Below are 21322 nucleotides of genomic sequence, written 5' to 3'. Positions count from 1 at the left end.
AATAATAATACTGTGCTTTACGATTTCTTCTACCTTTCTGAAACAGTAAATTCCAATATTAGTGGATAACAGCAATAATTATTTGACTTACTCTATTTTAGTATTAGAAATACTACCATGGCTAATGATCTTGCACATACTGGTGGATTAAACAACACAAAATGATTTTGGTAATCACCAATACTGTGGCACGAACACACAAAGACCACAAACATTGGTTGGTAATCTATTAAATTTGTTAAGCACTATATATTTGCAGAAAAGGGGTATTTTAAACTTTGCCCCTAATCTATTCTAATCTGTTATAATCTTTCTTTCAATAAGTGTATTGCTGAAGTACTGTATTGATAAGGAGTGTCAATAAGTGTTGAAAAAATCCTAACAATATCAATCCCTACTCATGACTGCAATTTTTGCATCTACATGTCAATCAATGTTTATGAGGAGGGAATTGAACAGGTGTAAAACTGTTGCCACTGTAAATCAAATCTGATTAAACCACATCCACACATCTGGAATGTACCAAATTTCTTTTCAGGAGATACACAGTCTATATAACTATAAATGACCATAACTATTTTATAACTATAAAAATGCCAAAAAGCCAAACTGAAGTTAATCCTGGTTGTTGCTCTTTGTCCCACTCTCTGTGCAAAAGAACGTGAAATCTTTGGTCTGACAGACTGAGACTTATAGCGGCTGAGAGCTCACGTTTGAAAAATGCTTCAAATATAATCTATAGGTGGCTGGCAATTCATGTAGCATAGTTTCACAACCCAGTAGAGAAGTTTAGTAACCACAGTAAGGCTGTAGGCAGCGGAGTGTCATGGAGGGGTCAGTTTAGCGGAGAAAAACTACACACTGTCAGATTTTTATTTGGTTTTGTGGAAAATCTTAGTTAATGCACCTTTAAGCATTAAATTCTTCATATGTAATATTAAAGGTTGTTTCCTATTACTATAGATAATGTATGAACACTTTAAATTCCTCAGAAAACCTAAGACGTCAAACCAAGTCTTAACGGGCTTTAAAGCCTTAGAGGATCCTCCACATTGCTTGATGAGAGAACATGACCAGTCAGATCAATCTGACTGCATTTTGTAGTGTTAACAGTAGTAACAGTAGACAGAAAATAGTAGATTGTCAGGGCTGTGGCACAGATGAGCTCACTGGATTTCATGTTACCTTGGAAACAAGCACTGGTGTTTCAGCAAGTGAATGAGAAAAGGTAAGGCTACGTCCAATCCCCCTCAACATGTTTGGTATATCCCCTTCATCAATCACCAGCATCAAGCTAACACTTACAGTAAACCAGCCAAAACAAGTCATTCACCGCCAGAGAAAAGCTTGACAAAGCAGACAGGCCCTCGTTATTCTAATGCTCCTTGAAAAAGGCGCATTAGAATAACGAGGGCCTGTCTGCTTTGTCAGCCCCGGTCTTTGTGTGGGATAAAGCCAAGCATGTCGTAGTCACAAATGGGAACAGGACTTTAAAACAGAAAAACCATCTAATTACGCAGAAAAACACTACATCAACATCTCCTTTGCTGATAGCATGTGCTGATGCCTTTTTCCTGAGGCTTTATGTTAGATTAAAAGAATCACCTCTTAAGAGTTATTTAGAAACATAAAGCATAGAAAAAAAAGCAGTTTTATGAACAAGTCTTTTAAATCAGTGAGTAGTCTGTTAACTGTTACCACTTATAAATTGCACCAACACAAAAAAAACTGCCTTTGAGATTGTTATAAAATAGTTTACCCCTGGGTAATAAAACTGAAAACTGAATTCTGTGTGAGTGTGAGTTCGTGTGTATGTGTGATTCTGGTTGTGTGGCAGGAGTTCACAGGTGTTTTGAGATGAGTCTGAATACATTTCCATTTTTAAGTGGAATTGCAATGCATGAATATTTTGAAGTTGGGAACCTGCGTAAAGATAAAATGGGTCAAGTCTTGTGCAGGTGGAAAGAACATACATGCACAGATGAAAACACAAACATTGGGAGGCTTTTTGTGGCTTTATATTTGGTAAAGAATGTGACATAAATGCTCAGTAGGAAAACAGAGACTGCACCAAACTTGGGCTGTGATGTACAGCAGCTCAGACAGGTGTGGCCCTCAGCCGGCTGCTTTGATGTTGAGCTACTTCCTACTGGCACACTTGCTCGGAAAATTTGATTAGATTAATCCTTTATTTTGCCTTGATCATATCTTGCTTTATTGATCGTTTGAATAATGGTGCTAGTTGCAGTGATCTCACAATATCTTGTTGCAAAGTAATGCAAAGCACATGCTTGCCCTGTCAGTTGACTGCTTGTCTATTTTGAGGTTCATTTCTGAGGCTACAAGGATGGGTGTGCACAGAAAAGAAATAACAGAAAGGGACAGACAAACTGTATGCACAGTGACATCAATCCAAGTAACACTTTGAACAATTTAAAGTGAGCGCATTGGCTGGTCTCAACCCCATTAGTCATTTTGAAAGATGCAACACAGCAATTAGGCAGTTGGCAGAAAGCAAAGACGAGGAGGGAAGGAGGGAGGCTTTACACTTATGAAACACAGAAGGAGGAATCCTGGAAAGACCAAACCTTAAAAACGGTCATTATACAAAGCCAATTTTTTTTTTAATATTCAAATTGCACACCAGCATGAAGAAAAAAATTCAGTAGTAAAAAAACAAAAAAACGTTTTTTGGGCTTTTATTCCTTTCCCTCAGAGAAAGGGAGAAACCACTTTGATACTGCATCTGAAATAATCATAAATTCAACTCGACTTTTCAAAAATACCAAACCAAAAAGAAAAAAAAAACCTGACCCCTGGGAAACTTATACAGTATTTCATCCCAATAACTCAGCAGCTGGGAGCTATACTACCCCTGCAATCAAAGCACTATTTTAGTATAACTGCACAAATATCTTTACCCAGTAATACAAACACAGGATCTACTGTAAGTTGGACTCTATGTTATTGTTTTAAGGCACAAGACTATGCTACATAATTAGCTTTGGTCAAGGACTAAATCTAAAATAGATCTGAGGCCAAGCACTGTAACAACCTACTCGTTGATGTCTGAAGAAAAAGCCGAAGCACTGGGTCAACCTTCAACCTTGTCGGTCATAGTTTGTCAACAGGAGCCAAGGTCCCTACATGGCTTTATTCTGGTGTCTTTGTATGTGAAAGGGTGAAAGGGTGAAAGGTTGAGCTTTTAATTAGGTGAGCAAGTAGGAGAGACTGCCAAGGAGAACAGAAAAGGTTAGGGAAGGCCAGGTACTGGTGGTACATGAAGGGAGGTCAGGAAAACTAGACAGGAGAACTGTGTGCAGCCATGCACACTCATTACTTTCTGACTGGGGTTAGCAGCAGGCAAACCAAGCTGCAATCTACAGAAAGAAAAAAATACCACACTTAGGAGCTGCAAGATTGTCAATTTGTTCTGTGCATTAGAAGAATTGTTTTATTATTAACTGTAAAAAATGAATATGATTATGTAGCTAGTACATTTGTTTAAGGTTGAAGGGTCTCAGAAGGAAGTGTTTTTTACGCTCGGGGATGGACAGTACAAGCTTTAATGCATCTGCAGGTTTATGAAATGCAAACACTTCTCAGGATTTATCTTTTAATGATAGTAGGAGGAACTGAGGATCATTCTAAGAACTAAGAATACCAAAAACAAGCCTCTTTACCATTAAGTGCTACAACAGCTACAGTAGTAAAATTACTTTTTTCTGAAGCTCTGTAAGGCGTTGCAGTTCAGTAGAAATCTCTCCTAACGTTCAGAAACTGTTAGTCTTGATTTAATGGGAATATTTTGTTTTTACATACTCTACTTAAACTACATCTTTGCCAGTTACACTGAGCCAGGTACAACAGTGCTTCATGCTGTATGTCATGTCAGTACACTAATTTGCTCTCAATGACACGTTTAGCATGCAGATATCAAGGAGCAGTGTTTTATTGTTTTAATAATTGATGCTAGCATCACTTTCTGGGGAAAACCCCGTCTGGTAGCGAGAGACGGCATCCATCCCACTTTGGATGGTGCAGCTCTCATTTCTAGAAATTTGGCTGGATTTATTAGCCGACCCAAAGTTTGACAATCGCAGAGACTCAGTCTAAAACGCTTCTCTGCAGTTTCCTTAGAGCCGTCACCCCCTTCAAACCACATAGAGACTGTGTCTGCCCCTCGAACATATAAATCAAATAAATCAGAAGTTAACAGAAGAGGAGTTATTCATAAAAACTTAATAAAAATTAAGACCACTCCTCTTATTGAACAGAAAAACAGAACTGTCAAATGTGGATTATTAAATATCAGGTCTCTTTCATCTAAATCTCTGTTAGTAAATGATTTGATAACTGATCACCAAATTGACCTACTTTATCTTACTGAAACCTGGTTACAGCAGGATGAACATGTCAGTCTGAATGAATCAACCCCCCTCAGTCATAACAATTATCATGTTCCTCAAAGCACAGGTCGAGGTGGAGGAGTAGCTACAATCTTCCACTCAAACTTATTATTAAACTTTCATCCTCAGAACAATTTTAACTCATTTGAGAGCCTCACTCTTAGTCTCTCACATCCAAACTGGAAAACACAAAAACCAGTTCTACTTGTCACTGTGTACCGTCCACCTGTCCCTTACTCAGAGTTTTTAACTGAATTCCCTGACTTCCTGTCTGATTTAGTGCTTAGTTCAGGTAAAGTCATTATAGTGGGAGATTTTAACATTCATGTAGATGTTGAAAATAATAGTCTCAGCATTGCATTTAATTCTATATTAGATTCAATTGGTTTCATTCAAAATGTTAATAAACCCACCCACTGTTTCAATCACACCCTTGATCTTGTTCTGACTTGTTCTGATCATTAAGAAAATGATTCCATCTTTATTTACATCTATGCCATGTGCCAACACATTGGAGGGCAGCTGCTTCAATCCCACTCCCTACCAAGTTGATCATGTTGTTGACAGTGCTGTAGCCTCACTGCGTGAAACTTGATATTGTGGCCCCTCTGAAAAAGAAGTTAGTGAATCAGAGGAGATTAGCTCCATGATACAGTTTACATATTTGTACCTTAAAGCAGGCGTCACGAAGGCTGGAAAGGAAGAGCCGTTCCACATATTTAGAGGAAATTTATCTAGCCTGGAAAAACAGTCTATTAACATAGAAAAAATCTCTCCGTAAAGCCAGAACTGCATACTATTCATCACTAATAGAGGAAAATAAGAACAACCCCAGGTTTCTTTTCAGCACTGTAGCCAGGCTGACAAAAAGTCACAGCTCTATTGAGCTTCTACTACAGCAGCTCTTGAATCATCTGTAGGACCTCAGTTATGTTTAGACTGCTTCTCTCCCATAGATCTCTCTGAATTCACATCAGTAGTTGCTTCATCTAAATCATCAACTCATAATCATCATCATCTCTTAGACCCATCCCGACTAGACTGCCATTAATTAACTCATCTTTATTAGACTTGGTAAATTTATCCTGACAGGAACTAGCAAGAGAGATCATATTTCTCCTATATTAGCTTCTCTTCTTTGGCTCCCTGTAAAATACAGAAGAGAATTTAAAATCCTTCGTCTCACGTACAAATCCCTTCACGATCAAACTCCTTCATACCTTAAAGACCTCATAGTACCATATTATCCCAATAGACCACTTCGCTCTCAGAGTGCTGGTCTACTTGTGGTTCCCAGAGTTTCCAAAATTAGAATGGGAGGCAGAGCCTTCAGCTATCAAGCTGCTCTCCTGTGGAACCAGCGCCCAGTCTGGGTTCAGGAGGCAGACACTCTCTGTACTTTTAAGGCTAGACTTAAAACCTTCCTCTTTGACAAAGCATATAGTTAGGGCTGGCTTCAGGTAACCCTGAACCATCCCTTAGTTATGCTGCTATAGGCCTAGACTGCCCAAGGACCATCGGTGCACTGAGCTCCCCTACCCTAACCCTCCCCTCGCCTCCCCTTTTTGTAAAGTGCCTTGAGATCATTGTATTGGGATGTGGCGCTATACAAATACAAATTGAATTGAAGACCAAAGTGGTGGACCAACCTGAAGGTCTGTGGACAAATGGGACTCATGATAAAAACAACTCGTAATTATATTTGCTGGTATGGTGAGTGCTAAGATTTTTCATTTTAAACCTTTTAAACCAGCTGTCTCTATTTACTTCCAAACTCTATAACCTCCTGGCATTTTTTACTGCTTAACACAATGCAATGCATGATTCTGTACTGCAGTCATCCATCCATCCATCCCTTACCTATACCTGCTTATTCCTATTTAGGGTCACAGGGATCTTTCTGGAGAATACCCCAGCTCTCTTCGGGTGAAAGGAAATGGTCCACCCTGGACAGGTCACCAGTACATCAAAGGGCCACACATATAGACGAAAAATAACACACACTCACAGTCACTATTATGGGCAATTTAGAGTCACCAATCAACCTGACATACATGTTTTTGGACTGTGGGAGGAAACCAGAGTACCTGGAGAAAACCCACACAAGCACAGGGAGAACATGCAAACTCCACACAGAAAGGCCCCTGCTGGGTTTCGAACCAGGAACCTTCTTCTTGTGAGGAAACAGGGTTAACCACCAAGACACTGTGCTGCCCTATTGGAGTCATGACAGCTAAAAATGCATTTTCAAGCCAAATGAAAATCAAATTTACAAGCTGTCATTCTAATATTCTACATGGTGATGCATTACCTCTTTACTTTCACTGTTCATTTTCTGCTTTAATTAGCCTCCTGTCTGTTGTGAAAATATGACTTTATTTTCATCAGTTACAGATGACAAAAGAAGGTGGGAAGTCCAGTGACTGTGCCAGGGACTCATGCTGGAGAAACAACATTTCAATACTACTGCCGCTCTTAATGGCTGCCAATGTAAACCAACAGTCATAGATTGCTTGATGACTCTTTCACTCTACGTTAATTTAATTTAAGACACTTTCCAATGTTTTAAGACTTAAAGGTACACTTATTTGGGGAGATTTACTATAGGCAGGCAGACGTAAAGCAGAAGGAAAACTGTACAGCAGTTCATCACCACAGTTAAAGTGAGACAGGCCTGAATGTTTGTCCCAGATGACACCTGCAGCAATGAAGCCTGCACACTCAGCTGCATCACCAACAAAACCCAGCAGTCCTGCACATTAAATCACACTTACTACCAGGGGACAACAATTTGCCAGCTGTTATGGTGAATGAATGGTCCTGAGGTTCACATAAACTTACTTGGACATAGTTTGACCATAGCGTTGCCAGGGAAACAAGACATTGCCAACAGCTGCCCGGTAGCTGTAGACACCCAGAAGTCCAAGGGCAAGGGCGACTTTGGAGACCCACGAACAGCGTCTTTGGACCAGGAAGTAGATAAGAACCAAGCAGAAAGCTGCCAACAGCGATAGTACCATCTTGTTCTCAGAGCTAGAAAAGAAACAGTCATGGGGTGAAGGAAACACTCAACAGTGTAATATGAATTTCAAATTGAAATTCATTCATATCATACGATTTTCAATATACTTGCTTATTTTAGCCTAAAAATATAGACTGAGTGAAAATAAATAAAATTAAAAAAAATACAAACTTTAAAATGCTGAAGTCATCTATTTACAAAGAAACACAGAACATTTTGATGAGATAAAACACTGTCAGCCAGACATATTGCCCAGCTGTAGTTTAAACTTTAAAGAAGCAGTTCAGTTGTTAAGAACATACACTATACTGAACACAGACAGGGAATAAATCAAAGCTGAACAGAAGCTGTGTATTTATCTGATAGATGGAGCAGACAGCAGTGGACGTTGAGTACTTTCAGACAAGATGAGGCGTAAAGCTACCTAGATCTCATTATCCAAGCAACAGGCAGTGCAGGTAGGAAGAAAAGCCAATGCTGGACAGGGAAAAGGTCAGAACCCACGTCTCTATTCCACAGTGTGGTGCATGTTAAAGAACAAACCATAATCCCCCTGCCCTACGTTGTTGACAGAATATTAATGACTCTGAAACAGTTATGTTTTACAGAGAAATCACTGTTTTTCTGCAGAAGGCAATTTTCCTTTCTTGAATCTTTTCTTAAATGCTAAGTGGAGGGTCCTGTCAGCTGTTCAGCCAGAAACACATTTTAAAATGCTGTAATGTCAGAAGAGCAGACGTGTACAGAGATAACACCGTATACCTACCCTTCACTGACTGTGATGACCAAATTATTCAGAGGCTTATTTTGTTATCAAGTGCAATTTCCCTCGACCATTTCCTATATTTCCCATAATGGCTTTTGACATTCTCCAGAGAACAAGAAAGAAATTGTGACACTGATCTCTTACATTTATGTGTTGGTGGAGAGCCAAATGGAGACTGAACTGATGTCACTGCCTTTTTATAATGAATTTATCCCTGAGTGACTGTTGAACGTGAAAGTGAAAAAAGCTCATTTCCTGATCTCAAGTGTATCACACCCTCAACAGCAGCTGTATTGTAAATGACTCCTTGTAATGTCCTGTCACCTACATGTTCTCACATAAGCAAGAAAAATACAGTATAGTCTCTATAAAGCAAGACTAATAGTCCTCAGGTCGGCTAGTGGCCCCATGCTCATTACAATCCATGATGCAATATTGTTTGTCAAAACACAAACATGAAGAAGATGTTGCTGTTTGTTGAGCCTCTATCAGCAGTGGAGATCAAATTTTAAAGTTCATTTTCAATAACGAGAAAAAGCATGAAGTCTGTGCACTCAAATGGATTAAGCTTGCATTTAACAGAGTTTGTATCGAATGTACTTGGATTTCAACATAATCACTTAATGTATCCAGCTCTCAGTGTTTAACAGTGAACTCAAAAGATTTCAGAGAAACTAAATAGAAAGACACTCTATTCTGTTTTGCTATTCAAACAGTGTCTCAGTAATCTCAATGCAGTCAAAGTGTTTCAGAATCAACCGGATAGCTGCTGTCGTTACCTCCCTCCCTTTGCTTTGCTGCCCACTAAAACAACAAGCTTACAAGTCCGGAGCTGGAAAATATCACCAGCCTTAATGAATAAAAGATGCTGTAACCAATACTTGTGTATTAACAAAAGAAGGGACAGCTTTGTTTAATATGTAGGGCATCACTTGTAGTGGCACATGTCAATGATTATCACTTGACCAGTTATTTGACCATTATTACTGAGTACTATGGAGCTTGGCATCTTCCATCTCTTTGTTTTGGTTTCACTGCCCACAAAGCCATGCAATACTTCGTGTAGTACTATATAAATAATTTTAAAAAGACTAGTAACTCCAACCTGTTAAGCCAATGTCCAACATCAGGAAGATGAGCCCATTGCACCCCCGTCTGGTTAAGGGAGCGCAGCAGCCTGCAGCATAGCAGGGTGAATGGTGGTGTGGCTAACGCTAGCCATTTCTCTGAGTAAATCCCTGCCTTGGCATGAGCAGAGGAATGACAGTCTTTGGAAGGGAGAATGTGGTCTTCTTCATCTCCAGAGCCTCTCTGTTCTCTGAAATACTTGCGGCAGACATCCTGGAAAACAGCTAGGCAGAGGGTGCTGAGCAGAAAGTACCAAATTTGGTGCTCCTCCTCTACAAAGCTGCTGGACGCCAAGCTGAGAGTGTGCCCGACTGTGCCAGCCAGCAGCAACACATCCAGCTCTGACAGTGACCAATCACCACCGCTGCTCCTCAGTGGAGACTATAAAAGAGAAAAGATGTAATAAAACAGAAGATTTAGAACTAAGAGTAAAAAATGTCCCAAATGTGTTTGTTGGGTCAAACATATAATGTTTAATCCTGACAAAGAGGTCAAACCTTTGCCTTCCACTTTCATCTGTGTCTTAGCGGAGGATCCCATAAATCAAAGAGCAGATTTCCAAGCAAAGGATGCAACTACAACTTTATAAGCCTGCTTAGACACTCAACCAATTTTCACTTCACCCGCCTCTGAGCTGTGTATCCATTGGCTATGACAATTTTTCTGCTGAGTGGGACAATTACATGGATCAAACAATGTCTTAGGTTACCTGTTCCAATGTGTATTTTATTACCTGCTGTATTTTATTATTTTTGTGGAGCAAACAACCACCAAGCACAGACATGCATCTTCGTAGCCTGTTTACCTTGATGACAGAGAGAGGCTGAACTGGTACACACAGTACCTGCAGGCTGCAGGGGTTGGATCTCTGTGGAACTGAGCTTTGTCATACTTTTTCTTTTGCAGAGCTACAAGATACTATTGTTTTACACAACATACTGTATGGTGGTATTAAATATTCAGTTCTAGTAGTTGTGTTCCCCAAATAAGAAATGACTAAAATAATTATCCGGTTAAACAGATATGGCTCATTAATTCTATGTACAAAACTGATCCATCCTTGCATTCCTGAGAGGAGGACTGATGTCCTATATGCCTACAACTTCTTTGTTTTTAAGATACAGTATAACATGCCATGGCCTTAAGGGTGTTGTAATAAATTTCCCAGCTCCACTGCTACCTGTTCAAGTCTTCTACTGAGAAATTGGTTGGCAAATTGTGAAATCTCAAAAACAAAAATGCTCCTGTCTTTCAGTGGGTAAGTACTTTGAAATCTCATCTGTATTCATTTAACTGTTGCAAAATAGATGGAATACTTAGTTATATTATTGATATTCCTGAATTAATTTAGGTGCCTTTGAATTTACAAGAATTAATAATACCCTGTTGATATACTTCAAAAACCATGTCAGTCTGTTGTCCAACTACTTCAATTTCAAACTATTTTGTAACAACTGCAAACATCTAATTTAAATTAGCCTTTATCAAAATTAAGGGAGTAGCAACGGTCAAATATTGAAGAACTATCTATTTTATGTCAAAGAAAAATACATAGACAGAAAAGTTAACATAAAGCCAGAAGTATCATCTGTGTATAGATTATGTCTACTATGCCAACTCTTTTCATTTTGGGTTCAGGCAAAATATTCGCTTCTGCGATTTTTGTTTTATCTCATTGCTGCTTCTGACACAGCTGTTGGTGGGCAGGTTTGAAAACCAGGTTGAGCTCTTTGTTACTGAACAGAACTGGTTCAGATCCAACTTTGAAGATAGGAATTATTTTATCTCCAATGCCAAATTTACTTCTAAGCAAGTAAGTATGATCTGCATGGTACCTTATGGATCAAAACTTGACTTGATCTATATATCCTACTGTTAAGTCAGATTTTTAAAAACAGTACCATTAACAACTGGACATGTTCTGATGGTACTCAAATCTCCTTTTGATTTGTATTACATGACTACTGTAACTAAATCCTGATTTTTAAAAACTGAGTCCAACACACTCACAAATTACCAATGCGCATTTTTTACACTTATGATTTTGTATGGATTAAACAAAAAAGATACAGTACCTGTAATCAGTAACCTTCAGAGACGGATTAGCACCATTCTTCCCATTTCTGGTCTGTGTGTTTTTATATAAGGTATTGTAAGTGATTCCAGGCTGTGGCCTTACATTTAATGGACAGATAGGAGTAGTACTGATCTTCACATCTCCCATCTCAACCAGAAAGTGAGAAGCATACTGTATATCCCAAAATACTCAACTATTCCTTTGATTATCAAAAGACTGTTTCGAAATTTGAACAATGGCGGAGAGCTTGGTTTTGCTCTCCTGTTGATTTAAAAAGCACAAAACACATCCTCTAAAATGCCTCAGGCCCAACATATACAGCAGAACTTCAAACAGGCAAAACCTGTGCTGAAGCCTGACGTGCTCAGGATAAAGGATATTTCTCTCCTGCTCTGTAAAAAGCCTTTTCTGCATCCCCACAAAGCACACTGAAATTAGAGATCATGATATTTTCGTGGGAAACCCAATATTTCTCCTGAAATGACTGAAGGAATTTGTTTTGCTATAACTGCATCCATGTCATTTAATATGAAGGTTCTGTCATTTTAGATGAAAGCATAACAGTGACAAATCATTTGTACACCACACGTTGCACCATTCTTGGGTCCTACATGTGTGTTTCACTTTTCATATTCTACTGCCAGACCATTGAACTGCCTTTCCATTATTCAGCTGTTAAACTGCCTTTCAGAATCAGCCCTCTGTGACAGGACTTTTGGGCTTTCTTACTAGAAATCATATTTCAAATAAAAAGCTTATTCAACTCTTGTACTGTTTTCAGCCTTAACTAGGCTTCTTACAAAAGTCATTAGAAAGTCAACTAACTTATTTGTTAAGGGGGTCTTAGCTTTTGTAATGTTCTGTAATGGTATTTTACTCTTAGCATGGCTATTTTCTCCTGCATCTCCTTTCCCCCCATTTATTAACTCTTCCTTAACCATCTTCATTAAATACATTTGTGTTTCTAATAACTCTTATTGTGAGACAGACTGAATTTGTTTTTATGTTTTGAAAAGTTGGATTTTTCATTAATTTGTTCAACTGGAATTCTAATCACATTTGGTTCAAGTGTTGAGTTAGTAAATGTGTTGCAATGATTTGTCAAGCCTAACTAGGCACAGCATAGATCTTAGATCTAAAGTGATTTAAGTGATTAGATACTCTAACAACAGTGTACCTCCTTGCATAATTTCTTATGATTTCTTCCATTTATTTTGGAACTTTTTGTATAATATTTCCCTACAATTTTCTCCTGTAACTCAAGAGGTTTATTTGAACCACTTTAAAATACATTTAAACTGTCCAAAATGATGCCAGGACTTCCTCTAGATTCATGATCATAATGCTAACACAGTGTAACAACAGAACAGCCTCAGGATCTAATCTCAGATCAAAATGACTTTGTCAGTCATGACTTGGAGCGCACAGAGACCAGTAACTGTATCTCCTCACAAGGTCATACTTTTGGGATGTAGCAGTCTGTCACTGACAGAGCTCCCCAATGCTGCCAGAGTATCATACATTGGATGAGAGTCGTTCTTCAGCCAGGATATCAGCTTGGCCAATATTCTCCTGTCTCCCACTACCTGCACTGTGTCAAAGGGACTTACCAGTACAGAGCTGGCCTCTTGACCAGTTTGTTCAGTCTTACTGTCTGCAGTTGAGATGTTGCTGCCTTAGTAGTCCACTCCATAGAAAATGTCTGATGCCACCACTGTGTCAAAAAAGGTCTTCAGGAGTGTCCCCTGTACTCTGAAAGACCTCAGTCTCCCCAGCAGATAGAGCCTGCTCTGGCTTTTCTTCTAAAGGGCTTCTGTGTTACTTGACCAGTCCAGCTTATTGTTGAGATGAACACCCAGGTACTTACAGTGGGTACGGAAAGTATTCAGACCCCTTTAAATTTTTCACTCTTTGTGTCATTGCAGCCATTTGCCAAAATCAAAAACAGTTCATTTTATTTCTCATTAATGTACACTCAGCACCCCATCTTGACAGAAAAAAACAGAAATGTAGAAATTTTTGAAAATTTATTAAAAAAGAAAAACTGAAATATCACATGTTCATTCTCTGGATGGCTGATGTCGGCGAGGGGTGTCCGCTTGGTCTTTCCTGCATGGATCTGGATTTGGTTCCTCAGGCATCCTGCATTGGACTGGTGTACCCATCGCCTATCCAAGGTGTACCCCTGCCTTTTACGCAAAAGGAACTGGGATAGGCTCCAGCAGATCCCTGTGACCCTAAAAGGGATGGGTATAGATAATGAATGAATGGATGGTTCCTCAGGCACCAGTTCACAAAGTCCTGGATCAGTCCTCTGTAGCCTACTCCCCGTCGTGCTTGTCTGAAATGAGTCATATGATCGCAGAGTCATCAGAGAACTTTTGCATGTCAGACACACAGTCTGACATAGTAGATCGTACTGTGGACGATTAGTGAGGTAATCCAGAATCCAGTCTGATAGATTGAAGTCTACCCCCATGTGCTCCAGCTTGTCTCTCAGAAGCCTTGGCTGTATGGTGTTGAAGACACTGGAGAAATCAAAGAACATGATCCTCACAGTGTTCCCAAGCTTCTCGAGGTGAGAAAGAACTCTGTGTAGGAAGTAGATGACAGCCTGGTGCTAGACTGATAAGCAAACTGAAGTGGGTCCATAGATGACCTCACTGGAGGACAGAGATTGACAAGGACCAGCCTCTTCAGTGTCTTCTGCAGGTGCAATGTCAGTGCCACCGGCTTGTTACTGTTGAGGTACGTTGGGTGCCGTGTGTCTTGGGTACTGGTACCACACAGGGTGTTTTCCACAGTTGTGGTACTCTTTTCTCCTTAAGGAGACCCTTGATGTCAGGGGTGATCCAGGGCTTGTTGTTGTTACAAGTACAGCTAAGGTTACTTCTCCACAGAACTTTCATAGCCTGTATTGTAAATTGCCTGTAAATTTGCAACAGTCTTCTAATCAGGATTCATCACTCTTCTGAGTTGTTCTTGATAAGCATTTAAGATGTACAGTAATCTACTTATTTTTTATATTACTAATTACTTAATACAACATATGCATTTAGAGAAACCTCTGTTGAAACCTCTTTTTCAATAACCAAATAACCATATAAGATGTTCATCAGAGGAAGCTGACAAATATTTTAATATTAAACTAAAAAGTATTTTTATTTTTATTCTTGTGTGAATTTTATGTGTGAACTTTTAGATTATGAAATTATGTTTAACTTGCTTTTTAATTAAAGTTTACTTGCAACAGTGTAACGGACCTAAAGCAGCAGAATATGGTCACATTCCTGATTGAGGCAGGAGTGATATCTCTCTGACAATTTATGACTATGAAACTCTTTGTGACCCACTACGGTAAACAACATGGGACGGCACGGGCCCTCTCCAACAAGTAGTGCACTGTCAAGACTACATTTGATAAAGAGCAGATCACTGGCTCTTTACAAAGAAACCCCTTTTTTGGTGCTTCACATCCTGCTGTAAATGCTTTGAAACTACCCCCTTTTCAGACAAGACCTGAAACCTATACAATGACTTATGAAATGGTCTTTATATCCTGTTCTTACATTTGTGCTTTGATTGCTAAACATGTGACATGTGTGATCAGATCTACAGAGCATCATTGTCAGACTACGGTGTGAAATAGAAGCTGTGCTATTGTTTATCTGTTATTCATGCTTGTAGTTAATCCATATAACTTTGAAGTTTTATTGATTTTCATTTATGATGTTGCTGAACTATTGACTAGTTAGTTACTAAGTTTGTCATATGTTTGAACTTTGCTGGGTGGAAATTTCCCATTTTAGAAAAACTTTCTTAAAACTTACAGTACAACATAATAAATTACTCTCTTGATTCAGACATGACCAGTGAGATTTAAACCAATCACCAGCAAGAATGCAGCACTTCCTGGACCAATCACTTCGTGTCATGCACAATCATGGGACGAACCAGACGGATTTCCCTGCCCAACGTGGCAAGACACAAAAAGACAGTACACAGACAGACACACCCTGAGAACTCTTAAAGAACAAACTCTGAAACTGAACTCTGAAAATGAACAGATCCTGAAGAACAGATTACTGAAGAGAAATGAACAGAGTTCCAGACAGATTCAAAGAAAGTTAAGAGATTTCCAGACTCCCAAAGTTCTCTCACTCTGAGAAGAAGATGAGGTAGAGAGTTGCTTTTACTGCCCAGCAGAGGAGTAACAAAGACATTCTCCCTGCGTGTGGTTGTCCTAGAGCTCATCTCCAGCTGACCATCTCACATCAACCAACTCCATGAGATGACCCTACAGTGATCAGATGGAGAGTGAGGAAAGGCGACAAACGGACTCCAGGCCTGCAGCCCAGGACTTCGGAGAAGGCCTACTCTCTCCTAGAGACTGCAGTCAGACCAGCCCACAGCAGAACAGATTGAGCCTCAGTAAACCCGAGGACAAGCAAGTAACCTGTGGCTGTGTGCTGTCTCACACTAATCTCAGATGGTCTCCAGAATTACTTAGAGTTTCCTCCTAAACTGTGTTTAGACCTCAGACTCAAACACAGAACATAAATTAATTTCAAGATTTCTTTTCCACCACTGCAAACAACTTACTGTTAGACTGTTTTATTCGTTAATTCAGCTAATTTCTCTGATCAGTTCTCCCTCCATTTCCCCCTATGTAAATAGCATGTATGTATATTGTAAATAATAATAATAATACTTTTATTTATAACGCGTTAGGGCTGAACGATTTATTGCATTTGCAATTAAAATCGCGATTTGAAAAAACGAGATTTTTTTAAACAGCAGAGACTGTAATTACACTCCGTCACGTGATATGCAAGAGTTTAGCAGGCTGCAGAGGAAGAATAGAGTTGGCACGCTACACTACAGCTTAATCTGTTAAACAATGGCTTCAGCATCGACAGAACTTGACACTGCGGAAACTGCTTTAGTGTTAGTGCTTTAAAAACGAAGATGCTGCGCAGCGTCAGGTATTGTGCAAAACCTGCCTTGCTAAGGTTGCTACCTCACGGGACAATACTGCTAACCTGATTCAGCATTTAAAAAAAACACCACAAAGTACTGTATGAGAGTTGCATGGAAAAAATGTCGACCACCAGTGTGCTCAAAGCCAAACTTTATTGTAAGTTTTATATGCTTACAAGGCTGGAAGTTCAACAAATCAGTCAGAGTGCTACTGTGATTGTAGTTGATAAATAAAAATTTAATTTATATCAATTCTTGCATCACCGGATTTGATTGTAACATATAGGCCTGGTCTACAGAAAAGAACATTTATGTTTAATCTATCTAAATGTTGTTTTGTTCATACTTCAATTATTTATTGCTTGTCATTGTCGAAAAATACAGAACAGAAAAAGCTTTGAAAAAATATCGCAATTAGATTATTATCCAAAATTGTTCAGCCCTAGCCAGCCATACACAGTGGCGCCATCTTGGGCTTCTGAAAACTGAATAAATCTTAAAAGAACTGACTGGTATCAATGATGTTATTTCACACAGTAAATACGTCATTAATTGACTGGTTGATCCACCGTTTAAAGGATCGGGTGCCCCAAATTATTAAGATGGTTTATGATATTCATAGTTCATAAGCCAGACATAATAAACCTTCATGTTCAATAGCTATATATTAGGGCTGTCAATCGATTAAAATATTTAATCGCAATTAATCGCATGATTGTCATGAGTTAACTTGTGATTAATCGCACATTTTTATCTGCTCTAAATGTAGCTTAAATTTATACTTTTCAAGTTTTTAATACTCTAATCAACATGGGCATGGACAAATAAGGATGCTTTATGCAAATGTATGTTAATAATTAGTAAAACTATCCTAAACACACAGCACAAAGAACAAAGACATGTTTCAAAGACAGTAGATATGTTTTTCAAAGAACTTGTTCATGTTTATTAAATACATGGAAAAAAAGAACATAGAAAAAACAGAAGTTCATATTATTTCTCTTTCTTTGCACTGAGCCAGTTGCTCAAACAGACAAGCCTGTTTACATTTTCAGATGACAGGGCAGCTCGCTTTTTCTGAACAACATGCCCTGACAGTGAAAACAATCTTTCACTAGGTATGGATGTGGCAGGTATTGTAAGTATCTGCAGACATCATTTAGTAAATGAATTTACTGTTCAGACCTTTTTCCCTCTCCATTTCTGTTTGTTGCTGCACTCTTTACTGTCTATGGCTGCGTTCTCCATTTCTCCTACTATGGGTCAGGCCACAGGTCAAACAGGAAAGGCGAGCTGAGTTAATCGCGCAAAAAAAAATTTGTGCCGTTAAAATGAGTTTGCGTTAACTTGTTATTAACGTGTTAATTTTGACAGCCCTAAGATATATATTTAAATTCACTACAACAGCCTTCTTGAAAACACCTGTCAGCTCAACATTGTGCATATTGTTTTTGTGTGACATTCAGACTCAAAGAAAAAAAAATGCTTTCCTGAGTCAGAGAAACATGTACAGTTAAGTACTGTGTACTTCCTCCACATGCTCCAGTGTATAGATCTGCAAGTTTATTTCTTCAAACAAAGTAATGGCCTGAGTGGATTCTTTCTGACTTTTTGCCATATCAGCACTTTCTCAATGTTCCCCAAAGGGAAATGATATGTAGCCTTTACAGATAAATTATAATGAGCAAAGAAGTGCAGTACTAAAGAGGATTCATCCTTGATGCCAATGTAAACAAACACTGAAAGATTTCACCTTCAGAACAGCTACTCTCATATTTGACTGATTAGTTGATCACCTCTGGAAGAGAAATCTGCTGCACATATAGCTGGCATTTACTTTTACTTGCTGAGGAAAAATGTTACATGACTCACTTAGGAAAGACAAAAACAATTGAGCTGTATTTCTAAGCACCTGTAGTTTCAGATCCATTTGTTAGGTAAAATTTTTGACACGGTCAATGAACAGTTAGGTTAAAAAACTGTTTACCATGACATGTTAAATACACTTTTTAGGCTCGACAGCTTTGGCAGAGAGGATTTGGGTTTTTAAGTTAATTCTCGTGTCAGTTTACAAATGCACATGTAAACAAACTGATCAGGTCTTTTGTATCTGACAAATGTTAAAAACTCATAATATGACAGACCTTTGAAGTGAAAGTTTGTAATTACATTATTACAAAGTACAGTCTGGCTTTAGCTAATAGTTAAGTTTGATTGGACTATTTTCACATTTTCCATTGTGCCAAACTATTGTAACCTCCTTCTGACAATGAGGCAAAACAAAACTTTCTATAATACAAAGTGGAACATGCCATCCAGCTGGAGATGCTGATTTGCAAAGACTAAAGATTCTGGTAGACTGGAACAGTTTTTGATATGAGTGCAATAATTGTAGGGTTATAAAGTAATTTGAAAAAAAAAATACAATACATAAGCTATTTAAAATGATGGATTATGTTCATCAATGCGACACTGAGTCAGAAATATGAGTTAGTGGATATGACTATGACTTCTAAGATGGAGAACAAACCTGCTGCAGAACAAACTGAAGCAGCTTCTGTAACAAATTCATGTTCCTTTCGATTTTAACAGTTAAGGATTTAGAGAAATGCTATGTGCGCTACATACAATGTATATAAATACTGTTTGAGTTCTTTTTCTCATAGTCACTGCACTGACTAGGTAAAGAAATAAAACATGTAAACCTTCCTATGCCTAACTATAGTGTCATTAAGGAATAATTAACACATCTCTTTGAATATTCAATTACATACAGTACATGTCTTCTTTTCCTTTCGGCTGCTCCTTTCAGGGGTCGCCACAGCGAATCATCTGCCTCCATTTAACCCTATCCTCTGTATCCTCCTCACCCACACCAACTATCCTCATGTCCTCCTTCACTACATTCAAGAACCTCCTCTTTGGTCTTCCTCTAGGCCTCCTTCCTGGCAGCTCTAACCTCAGCATCCTTTTACCAATGTATTCACTGTCCCTCCTCTGAATATGTCCAAACCATCTCAATCTGGCTTCCCTGGCTTTTTCTCCAAAACATCTAACATGAACTGTCCCTCTGATGTCCTCATTCCTGATCCTATCCATCCTCATCACTCCCAGAGAGAACCTCAACATCTTCAGCTCTGCTACCTCCAGCTCTGCCTCCTGTCTTTGTCTCAGTGCCACTGTCTCTAAACCAGACAACATTGCTGGTCTCACCACTGTCTTGTCCACCTTTCCTTTCATTCTTGCTGACACTCTTTTGTCACACATCACACCTGACACTTTCCTCCACCAGTTCCAACCTGCTTGCACACTTTTTCCAAATCTACAAAGACACAATGCAGCTCCTTCTAGTCTTCTCTGTACTTCTCCATCAGCATTTGCAAAGCAAATATTGCACCTGTGGTTCTCTTTCTTGGCATGAAACCATACTGCTGCTCACAAATGTTCACTTCTGACCTCAGCCTAGCCTCCACTACTCTTTCCCATAACTTCATTGTGTGACTCATCAGCTTTATTCCTCCGTAGTTTCCACAACTCTGCACGTCTCCCTTGTTCTTAAAGATGGGCACCAGAACACTTCTCCTCCATTCCTCAGGCATCCTCTCACTCTCCAAGATCTTGTTAAGTAGCCCAGTCAAAAACTCTACTGCCACCTCTCCAAAACACTTCCATACCTCCACAGGTATGTCATCCGGACCAACTGTCTTTCCACTCTTCATCCTCTTCAATACCTTCCTCACTTCATCCTTACTGAGCTTTGCTACTTCCTGCTCCACAACAGTCACCTCTTCTACTCTGTGCTCTCTAACATTTTCCTCATTCATCAACTCTTCAAAGTATTCCTTCCATCTTTACACCAATTACATACAGTACATGTAACTGTTATAATATAAATGTTGCCCAACATCTTAATGCTTTTTAAATTTTCAATAATACAAGAATATCTTTTAATTTTTCCCCCAGGCCTCTGTTTCATGGTACATGAACATTTAAGTAATGTAAACCTGCAAGACCATGCAAACTTAGTTAAATAATGTTGGTGTACAATAGACAAGCAAGCCTCAGTAGATTTAGTCGATTTACTCTAAAACAAATTCTAATAGCCTCATAGGCAATGCCAACAGGAAATGAAAAAATAAAACAAATGAGGGAAAAAACAGCAGTGAATATATTTTCCATCCAAATAAATTCAACAACCTTATATCATGTTATTCAGTTGTCCCTTTAATATTTTAGCTCATAAATCCGTCACGGACACAGCCCATCTGAACAATTTCTGGGGTATATTAACATCCATGAGGGTAAACATCTGTTACAATCTGTACCTGTGTTAGGAGGCAGATTTAGAGATGCATGAACTCACCTTCCCTTGAATTTTTGGTCCCAGGGGGAGTCGCCGTGTTGCTATGGAGATCAGAATACAAAACAATGTAGAGGAGAAGGCAACGGCAGCAAACACAAGACCCCAGGAGAGGCTGCAGAAGTAACAGGAGCTCTCAGCAGATGTGCACACCAAGACGTGCACTGATGCGAGCAGCAGGCACAAGAGGTAGAAAGGCAGGGAGAGCAGGGCCGAGAGGACTGGAAGGTCCACTGCTGCTGCACCACTGAGGGCTTCAGGCATCGCTAGTAGTAAGACCAACAGGAGCTTGAGGGCCAGGAGAGAGGGGGAGGGGGAGAGAGAGAGAGCGAGAGAGGAAAGTTTTTAAGAAGTTTTTCTGAAATTGATACAATCCCCCAAAACCCTGCTTGTCATTGCATAAGCAATATTTGTGAACTGTGGACACCTTACTCCTTTATTTTGGTAGTTAAGAAGAAAGACATTCATGTAAAGCAGAGCACAGCATTTTTAAACTTATATTCCAAGTGTGCAATTTTAATAGTGATCCGGAGCCCTCATATCAAAGTTTTCTTGTTTGAATCCTAATAAAAAAACTTGT

The 21322-nt window shown here is 39.1% G+C and overlaps 1 protein-coding gene across 2 annotated transcripts in view; it reads right to left on the bottom strand.

Annotated features, from left to right (window-relative positions):
* pigg (phosphatidylinositol glycan anchor biosynthesis class G (EMM blood group)) overlaps positions 1-21322 on the bottom strand; it is a 65916-nt gene that overhangs the window by 20214 nt on the left and 24380 nt on the right. For both annotated transcript variants that reach the window (XM_026330303.1, XM_026330302.1), the window contains exons 8-10: positions 20746-21030; positions 9303-9706; positions 7251-7442 (exon numbers count right to left, since the gene is read on the bottom strand). In XM_026330303.1, the coding sequence (XP_026186088.1) occupies positions 7251-7442; positions 9303-9706; positions 20746-21030 (881 nt within the window). The remainder of the gene's footprint in view (positions 1-7250; positions 7443-9302; positions 9707-20745; positions 21031-21322) is intronic.

Source organism: Mastacembelus armatus, chromosome 10 (genome assembly GCF_900324485.2).
Source record: "Mastacembelus armatus chromosome 10, fMasArm1.2, whole genome shotgun sequence".
Classification (NCBI taxonomy): domain Eukaryota; kingdom Metazoa; phylum Chordata; class Actinopteri; order Synbranchiformes; family Mastacembelidae; genus Mastacembelus; species Mastacembelus armatus.
Note: the sequence above shows the minus strand (reverse complement) of the source record. Positions and strands in the feature narration are given on the sequence as shown.